This window comes from Pteropus medius, unplaced genomic scaffold (genome assembly GCF_902729225.1).
Source record: "Pteropus medius unplaced genomic scaffold, Ma_sr-lr_union100, whole genome shotgun sequence".
Lineage (NCBI taxonomy): Eukaryota > Metazoa > Chordata > Mammalia > Chiroptera > Pteropodidae > Pteropus > Pteropus medius.
This window is the reverse complement of record NW_024350319.1, coordinates 19,402,489-19,417,548: the sequence shown is the minus strand read 5'-3', so window position 1 is coordinate 19,417,548 and position 15,060 is coordinate 19,402,489. Positions and strand designations below refer to the sequence as shown.

At 36.2% G+C, this 15,060-nt stretch overlaps 1 protein-coding gene across 11 annotated transcripts in view; it reads left to right on the top strand.

Annotated features, from left to right (window-relative positions):
- GBP5 (guanylate binding protein 5) overlaps positions 1-15,060 on the top strand; it is a 50,082-nt gene that overhangs the window by 16,081 nt on the left and 18,941 nt on the right. For 7 of the 11 annotated variants that reach the window (XR_005647764.1, XR_005647766.1, XR_005647765.1 and 4 more), the window contains exons 2-10: positions 7,504-7,712; positions 8,057-8,184; positions 9,358-9,467; positions 9,730-9,926; positions 10,294-10,536; positions 11,580-11,860; positions 12,635-12,847; positions 13,606-13,708; positions 13,980-14,161. Coding sequence is in view for 7 of the 11 variants with exons in the window: in XM_039838755.1 (XP_039694689.1) it covers positions 7,523-7,712; positions 8,057-8,184; positions 9,358-9,467; positions 9,730-9,926; positions 10,294-10,536; positions 11,580-11,860; positions 12,635-12,847; positions 13,606-13,708; positions 13,980-14,161 (1,647 nt within the window). In the remaining 4 variants the exon portion in view is untranslated. The other 4 variants (XM_039838757.1, XR_005647767.1, XM_039838758.1 and 1 more) reach the window with 4 other exon arrangements.

Sequence of the window (15,060 nt, the reverse complement as noted above, 5' to 3'; positions counted from 1 at the left end):
GAATCAACACATGATGAAAAAGGCTCATAATATAGAAATATTAATAACAGGATAGAAGTTATCAAAAATAACAAAATAGAATAGAAATAGTGGAAGAGTATAAGAACTGGAATGAAAAATAAATAGCTGTTTTGCTAGAGGGGGCTGAACAACATATAGGGGATGCTTCTGCCCGTCCCTTAGCTAAGTAGAGCTCAAATTAGGGTTCAAAGATATTCTAGCAGATGGTATGGCTTGATTTATGGATGTATCCATGAAACTCAAAGCTGATGGAGTCCTGAACCACAGCAATCAACTCCATAGATGGCCATCTTTTGACTCTGACCAGACAAGGATGCTTTTCCCCAATAGACCGAACTTCGTAAAGTAGTGATGGCTGTATAGGTTACTCCAAAAACGATTCCCTGCTATACATTTACAGACCATGGGCCATTGCAAATATGGGGCAGCAACTGGCAGATTAATGATTGGAACATTAGGGGTTCCCCTGTGTGTGGACAGGGACTATGCAGCACCTTGAGGACTGAAAAAGAGATCTATCCATCATTCATGTTGATAGCCATGAAAAGGATCATTTAAAAGGGAGCACAGATGGAACTCATAAACTACCTAGCATGTGCTCAGCAAATTGCCATGATCGCTCTTTGGGTCTACAACAGAATTGGACACAGCAACCCACCTCAGATTCGGGAATGGCCAGATAGCAAGTACTCGCCCCAAAAGAATCAGAAGCCAAAGATGCAGCATAGTTCTCTGACTGCTGCCAGTGAGCCCAGGTCATACAATGTGGCAAACTAAGTCATATTAACCAGGCCTAAGCCCCTTATAAATTTGGCAAGTTGACCACCCTAGTTCCCAATCACAGATCCCGTGGGTGCTTTACTTCAATGAACACATATGCTGGATATGGGACTGCCATTCCAGTGTGTTATGTAGATATGGGGGTCATTATTTTGTTTTTAGAAAAAAAACACCTCTACTATGTGTTTAAATATCCAGCAGATTCCAGTTTGATCAAGGTCCTGCATTCCCTGTGCAAGCTGCCCAGCAATGGACGTATTGCCTGGCATTGGATGGACTTTACATCTTCAGGCAAATGAGGTGGTAAAATGAGCAGTTCCAACAACTATGCAAAGGCCGTTAGGAAGGATAAGCTACTAGGTGGTACCCTTGCTTAATAAAAACCATTTGGACATTAAACACAGCACTACAGTGTTTAATGTTGGGAAATACTGAACTTGAAGGGGGTGGAAGACCCATTATTTGCCTGATTAGCCTACACCTGCAAAATCTCTATCTCGGTATACCCAACTATTCTTTTTCTTTTTTCCATCTGATATTCAGAGATGGTTTGTGATTCAGGCCATAGTGGCACCACCAAAAGGATTTCCTGATTCAAACTTCAAGGGAATATTACCTTCAGGTGCCCTCAAAATACATAATTCAATTTAAGCTGCATGCCTTTGTCCTCCAATAGTACATTTTCCCACAATTTCCAAAGCAAAGGTGTCTGTGCACAGTTCACAATTCTCACCATTTTTAATACAACCTCCTTCTCTCTTGCAGTGGTAGAGCTACTGGGATAATATATTATAAAAAGGTAAAACAAAATGCTTATTATTCTAACACCCTACTCCAAAATTCTTGATAGAGTAGTGTCAACTAATTTTGACCAAGAACTGCAAGGGAAACAAAACCTTATTTTATTTTATTTTTATTTTTAAGGAATTACAATCTAGGAAACAAAGATTTAGGTAGAAATCCAAGAGAGAAAGAAAGGAATAGAGTTTATGAAGACAGTTTTTACAAGTTTTTAAAAGAACTGTGATTGGTATAGACAAGCAGATTTATATTATGCTGTACATGACTATTATGTCTATTGCTAAGTGAAAATTTTATTTTTTAATAGAGATCTCAGTGATGCAGAGCCAGTTCCAAGAACTGTATCAGGATGCAATAGCCTGGTTTAGCCCAGTTCAAAAGTTCAGTTTCACATAGAAGGGATATATTAGCTCAGCTTCCCAGAGGTCTCCTGGCTCTTTTTACATTGTGCCCTTGACAATAATGACTCTGTTTTGATGTTTTTCTTTCATAGAGGGAAATGTGCATGTTTGTAAAAATTAATTGGTTTGTCTATTGAAGGACAGAAGGCTAATACAAGGATATAAGTCTAGCAGAAACCTAAGTAATAAAAAATGACTTCTATATTACTTTGTTAGATTAATTTTGTTTCCACCAAAAAAAGCAAGGTAGTGGGTAAAGAGAAGCAGAATAGAATAAGAAAGAGGAGAGTGGAGTCATTGAGGTAGAGGATGATCTTCGTGGGAGAGGAAGGCTTGTTTCCTTTCAGGTTGTGATGGGCAAAAAATCTTAGGAAAAAATATCTGATTTAAAAACTGGCAGAGGATGTGAACAAACATTTTTCCAAGGAAGACATACAAAGGGTCCAACAGGTACATGAAAAGGTGTTCAACATCAAGAATCATCAGGAAAATGCAAATCAAAACCACAATGAGACATCACCTCACACCTGCCAGAATGGCTATTGTCAAAAAGACAAAAAATACCAACTGTCTTAAAGATTTAGATAAAAGGAAACCCTTCTGCACTATTGGTGGGAATGTAAATCGGTGCAGCCATGATGGAAAACAGTATGGAGATTCCTCAAAAAATTTTAAATAGAACTACCATAAGATTCAGCAATTCTACTTCTGGGTATGTAGCCAAAGAAAACAAAATTACTATCTCAAAAAGATACTTGCACCTGCATGTCCTTTGTAGCATTGTTTACAATAATCAACTCATGTGTCTCCATATAAAGTTATTACAATATTATTAATTATACTTCCCATGCTATATACAGCACATCTCTGTGACTCATTTTATAACTGGAAGTTTGTACCTTTTATTCCCCTTCATCTCTTTGCCCATGCCTCTGCCCCCTTCCCTCTGGCAACCATCAGTTTGTTCTCTGTATCTATAAGTCTATTTCTATTTTGTTTTGTTTTGTTTGTTCATTTGTTTTGTTTTTTATATTCTGTATGTAAGTGGAATCATATGGTATTTGTCTTTTTCCACAGTTTATTTCACTTATTTCACTTCTAGGTCCATTTATGCTGTCGCAAATGTCAAATTTCATTCTTTTTTGGCTGAGTAATATTTCATTATATACATATATATACATATAAAATGTGTGTGTATATATATCCACATCTTCTTTATCCATTCATCTATTGATGCGCACCTAGGTTGCTTCCATATCTTGGAAATAATGTAAATATTGTAAATAATGCTGCAATGAACATGGTAGTGCATGTATCTTTTTGAGATAGTAATTTTATTTTTTTCAGTTATATAACCAGAAGTAGAATTACTGAATCATATAGTAGTTCTATTTTAAACTTTTTGAGAAAGCTTCATACCGTTTTCCATAGTGGCTGAACCAATTTACATTCCCACCAATAGTGCAGAAAGGTTTCCTTTTATCCAAATCCTTACAACACTTGTTATTCGTTGTCTTTTTTAGAATAGCCATTCTGGCAGGTGTGAGGTGATGTCTCATTGTGGTTTTGATTTGTATTTTCCTGATGATTAATGATGCCGAGTGTCTTTTTATGTGTCTGTTGGCTGTCGCTATGTCTTCTTTGGAGAAATGTTTATTCAGATCTTCTGCTCATTTTTAATCATGTTTTTTTTTTTGGTTTTTGTTTTGATGTTGAGTTCTATGAGTTTTTTGTTTATTTTGAATATTAACCCCTAATTAGATATATAAATTGCAAATGTCTTTTCTCATTCAATAGGTTGCCTTTCACTTTTTTGATGGTTTCTTCACTGTGCAAAAGCTTTTTAGTTTGATATAGTTCCATTTGTTTATTTTTGCTTTTGTTGCCGTTACCTGAGGAGACATATCCAAAAAAAACATTGCTAAGACCCATGTCGAAGAGTGTACTGCCTATGAATTTTCTCCTAGGCGTTTTATGTTTTAGGTGATACATTTAAGTGTTTGATCCATTTTGAATTTATTTTTGTATATGGTATAAGAAAGTGGTCTAGTTTTACTTTTTTGCACGTATGTGTCCAGTTTTCTTAATACCATTTATTGAAGAGACTGTCTTTAAGTTCTTTAAAATTGTTCAGCATTTGCTTTATCTATCTAGGAAGTTAATTTTTTGAGTGATGTTATACAGCAATGTATTCTGTGTATGTCAAATTCAAATTTTACCCGAGAAACTTATATCAAATGCTCTAATGCTAAACAGATGGATGGTTGCTTCCTTAAAGACAAACAAAAATGGCAAAAGTACATAATTCAGACATGCTTCGGGGTTATATTCACTGTAACTGTGGAGTTATTATGGCTTCTGACATAATTACTGATGACAGTTTGAAATAGAAAAAAATAAAAACTATCTCAAAGTTCTCTTTTACTAACAATGTGTAGTTTCTGAGAAATCAGACCAAGTATATCCAGCCCATCCACCGGGCAACACTCAGAAAATTATTTTTAGAACGCTTAGCTGGTGAGTTTCGTTTCAGTTTTAGTTTTCAGTAATAAAGTTTCTAAACTCTTTCAACTTCTGGGTTGTATTTTATATTCCCATCTTTCTGCCTTCTGTATGTGGGGTGGGGGTGAAGGTAGGGGTAGGGGATAGAGAAAAAATAAATCCCCAGGATTAGATGGGCAAGAAGTATATCAGAAACCAATATAGCTACACTAAGGGACACAATTAGAACTCTGATGACACTCATCGAAGCAGCTTTCTTACCAGTTCTAAAAAGTTATCTGCAATTGATTTTGTAGTTAAGGTAAAAATGAGGCCAGGGTGGGGAAAAGTTTGTAAGTTTCAGGATGTTTTAAAGCATGTGTAGAGACTGAGAGTCTGAAATGTCTTAATACTGTTTTTCTTCCTTTGCCAATTTATGATCTATGAGGATCATAATTGCCACTTAAATTACTTTTATCTTTGATAAAACTTGATTAAGTTAGTTCTAACTTAGGCCTGACAATTTGAAAAAACGATTAACTATTATTTTCATGAGAAAGAACAATGAATGAGTTGCAGTGTAAATAGCTTGTTTGCATTGTTAAGGATAAAAAAAAAAAAAATTGAAACCTAAAGTGAATAATGAAGAGCTTTCATGAAAACAGCTATATATTTTTAGTTGTGGCCTTTGAAGATGGATTTCTTCCTTTAGAAATAGCATGAATTTTTTGATTTTTGATTTCTTGGCACCCACTTTTAAAGGACTTTTATGTCAGATTCTGCTTCTACAACTCTTATTGCCTCTACTATTACTATCACTTAATTCGATGATTACCCAACTTGATCCCTCAATACTGTCTGGAAATTTTGTTTACTCTTAAAAGTTTTCTCTCCCTTTGAATGTTTTATCACAACACAAGCTTCATATACTCCCTTCTTTTTCAATTCCCCTTTTTCTCCTTAATAAGAGTCTTTTCCTCTTCCTCCAAACTCAAACCAAGAACAACATAAATCAAAGCAAAAGCAAACAACAATAACAAAAATAACACAACATCCAACTGGAATTGTATGGCAGAAATAGAGATATTTTCTTCTAGAAACTCCATTACTAGCATTTCTGAGCCTTTTATATTTCTTAGCTTTTTCCTTCTTTATATATTTTTTTCTATTACTGTAGCTAGTTTCTCTATCTTTCAAGCTAGCAGTTCTACTGATATAAACATTAATTTATTTTCTTCCATTATTTGAAAACATGCTTAGAGTGTTGAGTGAAATGCCAATGTCACACAGCTAGCTAGTTGTAAGGCTAGGATTGGAAATCAGGTGTTCCTCATTTTAAAGCCAAAATGTGTATTTATGTGTGTCTGTGTTTTGATGTATTTTTGCTTTGTTTTTATTTGCAAAAGGTATGGGGCTCTAACAGTGTTTGAGAGAATGCATCTCAGAGCACACATTGCAGGATGAGTTATGAATAGCAAAGCAACAGTTAAGTATGGGGCTAAAACACATTTAATCTGCCAAGATTCTGGAGACTGGGCTCTCCTAAAAGCATTAAAGATGTTGCCCAGATGACATTTGGGGACAAAATGTACAATGCTTTTATTAATATAGATACACAACTCTCATGTTATTCATTGGGAGATCTGAGAATGCAGATAAATTAGTTCTCTTTCCCACTGGTCACAACATTCCAAAGCACCAGGGCTTACAAGCCCTCAATATCTGTAAATAGACTTAAATTGTGTATCTTCTGTTTTTCTCGCTAATTGTTGTAGATCATCACTACAAGGTCCACGTATCTTTCTAATCTAAAAACACGTATGACCTCTGCTACATATAAATTGGATAATCAGAACTCTACAAATATAAGATGCCAGTGTTGCATTGGAAGTGACTTGGAATAAAAAAATAAAAATAAATAAAAAACTTGACATTTGAATCTCTAAAATCATTTGGAATCTACTCTTTCTGGATCTAGTTTGGACTGGACATTTTCCAATTCCCATGCCCTAGTGCTATGCCATTTGCAATGGATATCCTATTACCTGCTCCCAAGCAGTTTCTGTTTTTATTCATCTGTCACCTGGATGATCTCCAGGGCACTGGCTCTGCGGAAGGGGAAAGAGTGGGTTTTTATAATTTTTAAAAAGCAGCTTTCGCAGACAACTAGTAAGGAAATCCAGACCTTTACACTTTAAGATTTCAGTGAAAGAAAAAGTCAAGCAGATGGTGGATTTTTAGTTTCTGTAGTAAATAATCACTTCTAAAATGAAAGAAAATTCTTCTTTATGATAAGGCAAGACAGAAAAGCAAACATTTGCTTAAATCTCAGATAGCTTTAAAGTGTTTTATCAGAGACTCTTTCAGGTACATAAATGGGTACCCAGAAGTTAGAAAATAAATGGTTAAATATTATTTAAGAAAGTATTTTCACTCACTGTCTCATTTATAAAATGATCATGCATTAAAGTTTTGATTTTAAAAAGGCAACCAATAGCTATATAAGAAATTATTTTAAAGTAAACAACTATGATTATTCAATAATGTTATATTATGACCTGCCGGGATTTAGTATAATACATTTTGACTGGACATGGTCCTAAATTAGATAAGAGCAAGTTGGTATTAGGAAAAAGCAAGAACTGTAATATAACAAATAGTAGTCATAAAGATTCCATCTGGGAATTCAGAGCGATAAAAACTAAGAAACATAACAAACCAAAAACCAAGAGAGAAGAGTCAGATTTAAACTCTCAGTAGATTAAACTCAAGAAATGATTTTCCATATGCCCATCAAATATTTAAAAAACCAGTGTAGTAGCTTATAGCAGACTTCTGAAGGGCTTAAGACTTATTTTACTATGACCTGCTTTGCTGTCATTCCGCCCTGCCCCCCCAATAACTTCTTCAGAAACTTAGGCCATGCCGAGGAGTAGTGTGTCCATAGATTCAGGAAGCAAAATGACTTTCTTTGCTTAAAGACTGGAAATTCTAATTCATCCCATCTCCTCCCTTACAGACAAGACCACCCCCTGGACATGGAGCCAGAGACCCAGATGCCAGGCCCAGTGTGTCTCATTGAGAACACTAACGGGCAACTGGTGGTTAATCCGGAAGCTCTGAAGATCCTGTCTGCCATTATGCAGCCTCTTGTCGTGGTGGCTATTGTGGGTCTCTGCCACACAGGCAAATCCTACCTGATGAACCAATTGGCTGGGAAGAACAAGGGTGAGTGGTAGTAGCAAAACTCTGCTGAGTCCTTTCTGTTCAACCACATTCACAATCATGATGGTTAAGGCATCACTGAAATAACTTCTGTATACGTAATTATAAACTATTAAAATGTTAATAGCATAATATTCTTGTGAAAAAATATCATCTAACCTATGGTACTTGATATTCTTATTTTCCCATTTCTCTTTTGTAATTTAGATCAATACTGGTTATACTTTCTTCCATCTCCTCATCTTGCTTTCCTTAAATCGTAGCTCAATTGCCAAGAAAGTCTCCAGTTTCCAAATCCCCTGCTCTATTACATCCTCTCCACTGCTCCTCTCCCCAACCCCTTGTAGGCTTCTCTGTTGGATCCACAGTGCAATCTCACACCAAGGGAATCTGGATGTGGTGTGTGCCTCATCCCAAGAAGCCAGACCACACCCTGGTTCTGCTTGACACTGAGGGACTCGGAGATGTAGAGAAGGTAAGGAACAAGAATTTCTTTTTGAGTAACCTCCCATCTCTGAACATTCTTTACACAGAGGATTTTTCTTTTCTTTTTTTTGTACTTCCACTTGACCAAAGTACATCATTTTCCCCCCTTTCTATTTTTAATAGTCCAAGTTTGGAAACCTGAAGTGAAAATATACATATATTTCTAAGCCCAAATCATGATGGGGAGATTATACTAATGTGGAACTAGGTGGTTAACAGAAATGTAGAAAGATTGTGCAGATAAAATCACTGTTGCAAGTCTGATCCTGCAGAGAATGATGGTTAACACTGGGGTATGAGTCAAAGCAAAGGAACTTTAGTTCAAATCAGGGCTTTGGCACTCGTAGCTCTCTGATTTTGAAAAACAAGAGTAAGTCTCTTCAAATCTTTTATTTCCCCTTTAGTCCTATCATAGATAATCTTATCATTTAAATAATAGATACATGAGTTTTTACAACCTCTATGCTGGTGTTTAGCAACCAGCCCACTAGGGGGAAAAAGCCTTGATTTGTAGCTCTTGCCAATTTTCTAAATGCTCCCGTCTTAGCTGATTCCAAGCTCCCAAAGTGAAGTCACTAAACTCCGGGTTTGGGATAGATGTACACGATCAGCTCCTGTGGGCTGGTGTGAACTAACTCTAGTACACAGCTGGATCTTTCCCTTGAACATCCCTTGTTTTTCAGATTTTGTTTTGCTTTTGATTTACCACAAATTCAAATAGTCAACCTCAATTTGTGCTTTTAGCTTCCTCATTTCTAACACGGAGGTAATTATAAATTTATCTCAACAGTGTTGTTTTGAGTATTAGATAAGATCAGTAATATAAACTGCCCTGTATACAATAACTATTCAATAAAATAGATATATGTGTTATGTATATAGGCCAACTTCGTTTTACACAATTAAAAATTTTGGTTTTCAGCACTCTGGTTACCCCACTAACTTTGCAAATGCCTAACTAGTTGTAAGAGGGACTGATGAGTTAACAGTATATGGTTCCATATAAAATTATCAACACTAATGACAAAACTATTCAAATTTATATGTTTCTCATAATCAGTTTTGTTTGTCTCATTTAACGTTGTGGGTCAGGGGCTTATTTTTAATGATTGCTTATCTAGGAATGCCATGAGACATGACTTAAATTTGTTTTGACTTCTAGGGTGACAAGAACAACGATACCCAGATCTTTGCACTGGCAATACTATTGAGTAGTACCTTTGTGTACAATACCATCAACAAAATTGACCAGAGGGCTATTGACCTGTTGTAGTATCCTTTTACGGTCCAGGATGGCACCAAAGCCAGAGAGAACGCCTCTGTTCCCTAGCTGTGTTTATGAGTCCTTGTGAAACAAACACAAAAATAAAAACATGATAAACATTTAATGTACAGGAAAAAGAGTCCTCATATTTACGGATGAAATGAGGAATTGGTTACAACTCAAAGAACATAAAGGTATCAGGAGGCATGAAATTCATTTCGGGTTTATATGCATTTCTATTTCCACCAATTTTCCTTAATTGTATCTCAGTTATGTAACAGAACTGTCAGATCTGCTCAGGACATTATCTTCATCTGATCTTGATGAGGTTGAAGATGCAGCTGACTTTGTGAGCTTCTATCCAGACTTAGTGTGGACTTTGAGAGATTTCTACCTATCCTTACAAGCAGATGGGCAGCTCATCACAGCAGATGACTACCTGGAGAACTCACTGAGGCCGAAGCAAGGTAACAGAGGATCCAGTTTTGGAAAGAAAGAGAAAAGTAACACAAGAAATTATCTCTTGTGCGTAAGTGATTACATTTTTAGTTTCCTATATTTACTCACATGGCTAAACTACCAAATAAATAATTAATACTATTAATTTAAAGTGAACTGGTAGATTCAATATTAAATTGTATTACTCCCTGTTCTTGGAGCAAATTAGTTTTCTTTTTTCCTTTCTCTAATTGGTTACCTTTTAACTTTTTGTTTAGAGTTGGTGGAGATGTATTGAAATAAATAACGTCAGATGGAAGACAAATTTATTCATGGGAAGTACAATAAAATGAATGCTAATTGTATACTAAATAAATCTTATTTTTCCTCCCCCAGACACTGATCAAAATCTTCAAAACTTCAACTTGCCTCGTCTTTGCATTCAGAAATTCTTTCCAATAAAGAAATGCTTTGTCTTTGACTTACCCACTCACCAGAAGAAGCTTACCCAGCTTGAGACACTGAATAATGATGAACTGTATCCTGATTTTGTGCGACAAGTAACAGATTTCTGTTACTACATCTTTCACTATTCTAAGACTAAAACTCTTTCAGGAGGCATCGAGGTCAATGGACCTTGTGAGTATGTTTTTTTAGGGATTTTCCTGCAATTCAACGTAAAGAATGGGGGCACTGTTTTAAGTTTTTCATCCACTGTCAATGTTGAAACTGCATAGAAAATTACATGAATCACATTTTTTAACTTCTAATGGGTACCAAAAACATTTCTAGTGATTTTTCAGTAATGCTTCTAACATAGGATAAAATAGAAATATAATCTGAAGAAAAAGTCAAGTTAAACTTAGAGTGGTCCACTGTCAGACTAGACTAACCCACATGAGTCGGCAACATTTGTCCCACCAATATAGTGGATATTTATTATGTGTCACAGCCTTTGATAGGCACAAGATGAGGAAGACATATACATTCTCCATAAAAATAGAACTTACTCGATACAAACATTAAGTAGAGCCCCAAGTTGTCTAGAACCCTAAAGGAAATCTAAGCAGATATCTTGGTCCAGTTTTTCCCAAAGACTATGTCTCAGAACTCTATAAATTATTGTCGTACTCTAGAGGGAAGCTGAGAACAAACAAAAGTATGCAAAAGACAAAGAAGACAAATAGAAAAGTTCCAACAAAGAGTTAAGCAACCTGGTCTAAGTTTCTCACTTTATGTTTTTTCAACTAACACTCATATCAGGTTTGCATACTGAAATGGAAGAGAAAGGGGAATTCTAAAGGGAATTGAAACATGAGGAAGAGAGAAAGAAGGGAAAGAGTAAAGAGGCAAAAGGCCTATAGCATTCTAATCAAATGAATATACATAACTTTATATAACCATTTCCTCATTTCTTAATAGAAAAAAAATGAAATGTGGATGATCACATAGATCTTGAGTTTTCCCTCATGAACACTTCCCCCTCGCCCCAAAAGAAAGAAAGATCTGGCTTCTTGGTCATGCAATTTCCCGAAGAAACTTATTTAGATTACTTGAACACTATGCAGAATCCTGAAAAAGCTCAGGCAATGCATTGTTAAATTAACATTCTCAGAATTACCCAGTTTAGGGCATGTCTTCTTTCTCTGCAAATAATATAAGCATCTTTTTCCCCTGTGAAGATCTAGAGAGCCTGGTGCTGACTTATGTCAATGTCATCAGCAGTGGAGATCTGCCCTGCATGGAGAATTCAGTCTTGGCTTTGGCCCAGACCAAGAACTTAACAGCAGTCAAAAAAGCCATTGCCCACTATGACCAGCAGATGGGCCAGAAGGTGCAGCTGCCTGTAGAAACCCTCCTGGAGCTTCTGGATCTGCACAGTGCCAGTGAGATAGAGGCCTTTGAAGTGTTCACAAAGAATTCTTTTAAGGATGTGGACCAAAGGTTCCAGAAGGAATTGAAGGTAATTAATTGTTTGTTTTTACTCTAGTTCATGAGGCTAATGGGCATTAAAAGGCAAAGAAAGGCAAAATGGGGACTTAAGAGGAGCAATTCTTACTAGACTGGACAATAATGACTATCACTTATGTGACTGAGATATCACCGTTATTCTGAAAACAAACAATCAACCAAACAAGTAAAAAACATGTAACTACTCTGGGTCCTATAGATTCTGAAACTTTCACACATGCACAACCATGCTACACCCATGGACTAATTTTTTAAATTAAATTTTATTCCTTAAAAAGTTTATTCATAAAGTATTTATTAACTTTTCTTTTATATTAATCAAGTATACAGAATAGCCAAATAGATCTACTAAAAGATTATGTCTCTGGGTTTAATAGCATACACTCATATCATTCTAGCCAATTATGCTATTTCATCTCCTTATTGGGAACCCCAGATCCAGAATAATACTGAAACCAGGAATGGTTATAAAAGAGAAGGTTGCATTTTAAATTAGGGCATGAGACCAGAGGTCAGTAGTCTGAAGATCACATCTAAAACAGAAATAGCAAGAGAAAAAGATTTTGATAGATTTCAAATATAAAACTAAAGTTACTTTTCTACAGTGTATCATCCTTGGAACTTTTCTAGGTTTGGTAGGGAGGATATAGTCTTGTTTGTAGTCTTCTAATTTCTAGAAAAAATACAGAGATTCTTTTTGAGAATAATTTTTAGAAATACTAGAGTGTTGCTAACACCTTTTCTATCGCTCTTGGTTCCTTTGAAGACCCTACTAAAAGCAAAACAGGATGATCTTTGTAAACAGAATTTGGAGATATCATCAGATTATTGCTCCGCTTTACTTCAGAATATTTTTGGTCCTCTAGAAGAAGATGTCAAGAGGGGAATTTATTCAAAGCCAGGAGAGCACCGTCTCTTCATTCAAAAAACAGAAGAGCTGAAGGCAAAGTACTATCAGGAGCCCAGGAAAGGAATACAGGTATCCCTAGTTTTATGTATTTATTGCAAGAAATTGTTGGGAGGCCTTCTTTCAAAATCTAGTAAAGATAGGAAGAAAGTATTTATACTCTAATGATAACTGTGAAAGTAAATTGAACTATCACCATAATCACCAAACTTTTATTGCAACCATCAATATTCATTGCAACAAAGGGACTTTTTTTGGTTACATAGGACAGCATTCCAATAATAGAAACTAACACTAAGGACAAACAATAATTCATTGGCTTACATGAAACATTTAAATTTAGTTGCAACTACAGCTAAGTTCAGTTTAAACAATGTCATCAATTTCCTCCACCCTTCTTTCTTTCCAGCCTCCACTTAATTTTCTGTTCCGTTTTCCTCACTATTGCCTTCATTCTCAGGCAAGCTCACCCCACATAGCAACAAAGATGACACCGACACCCCCAAGCTTAACTAGATCATTTGTCCTCAATCTCAAGGGAGAGAACACGTTTTCCCCAGCATCAGCATCATTCTTTAAAACACCCAAGTTGAGTATTTTCTCACCTATACCAAAATCCTTTGTATCTAGTGGCCTTGGGTGCTCTGATTGGCCATCCCAGAGACTGTGCCCACCCCTGTTACAGAAGAGGCTTGATTGACCATTCCATTAAGTGCTGGCTGAGCACTTCCAGGGAGAAAAAGATGCTGGGAAGAAAAAGAAGTAAAGAGGTTTACAACATTCCTAATCACCATTTCCCACTTATAATTGTATGTTTTTGGGGTTCCTAGGCTGAAGAAACTCTGCAGAAATATTTACAGTCCAAGGAGTCTGTGAGTAATACCATTCTACAGACAGACCTGGCTCTCACAGCGAGGGAAAAGGAGATGGAAGGTGAGAAGAAAATAGAATAGGTACAAGATAGAAATTTCTACACATTTTAAATTGATTTGGCTTGGTTCACCTGGGATCATTAGACTGGAGCAAGAATGGCAAGGATGATTCCTAGCTCCTCAGGCTTTAACTGAGTAGGGCATGTACAGTCAGCGGAAAGGGGAAAATGGCCACAGGGAATTTTCTCGATGAAGTAGCAAAAACAAATAAGAGGAAGAGGCAGAAGGAAGGGGCACTTTAATTCTAGAGAGGTTTGTCATTTTCTTCTCAGAAGCACGTATAAAAGCAGAGGCTGCAAAGGCTGAAGCACAAAGGTTGAAGGAGATTCAAAGGCAGAACGAGCAAATGATGCAGCAGAGGGAGAGACTCCATCAAGAACAAGTGAGACAAATGGAGATTAACAGAGCCAACTTTTTGGCACAGCAACAAAGGGACTTGGAACGTCGACTCCAGGTATTCATCTATTATTTCATCTCAGGATTTTAATCACACCTCCCCTCTCTGTATTGATAAGAGCATGAAGCAATAACAAATAGGGAGAGGCAGCATATTCTGTCTCAGGGCTAGGACTCTGGAGTCAGAGAGCCTGGGTAAGAATCACAGCTCTACATATTACTAAATATAAGGTTTAGGCAAGTTAACTCATCCCTTTGTGTCTTAGTTTCCACTTGTGGAAAATGGAGATGGTAATAATACTATTTTGGGGTTATTTTAATAATTAAATGAGGCAATATTTGTGTTTAGAATGTGTTTAGAATATTCGTGTTTAGGTGCTTAGCGCAGAATTAGCACTATAATTTGTTAAAGAAAATCCAAGGACATTTCTAACCCACAGTAATTAGTCTTTTTTATTATTTTGTTAGTTGCTATAAACAGTCTTTATCTTTAGTCATAGATTACCTTGTTACATTAATTTCATATTACTGTGACTATTCCTTATCCTTGCCTTAATTGTCACTGGTTCAGAAAGCCTTTAACTTGCAGAGTTCATCTCACCCAGTCCTTTATTATCACTCAATAAGCAGTAGTTTCTATTTGCCAAGCACTATATAAAGTACTTTACATCATTCTCTCATCTGATCTGTTCGCTGTGTGGTAGAACCATTATGTCTCCCTTTTTCCAATTTTAAAAGTTAGGTTCCAAAGAGATAACTATATGCCAATATCACACAACCTAATAAGTTAACAAAATAGCCTTTGCAGTGAGTGGGCTTTGCAATGCTTTTATTTCTGCTAACCTAGTATTAAGTTCTTATGTGAGCACCCTTATGAGACAAAGTGCACCCTCCCCTTCCCCCAGGGTGACCAGCCTACCTGTAAGTCCTAATTTTGCAGGCAATGTTCCAAGACAT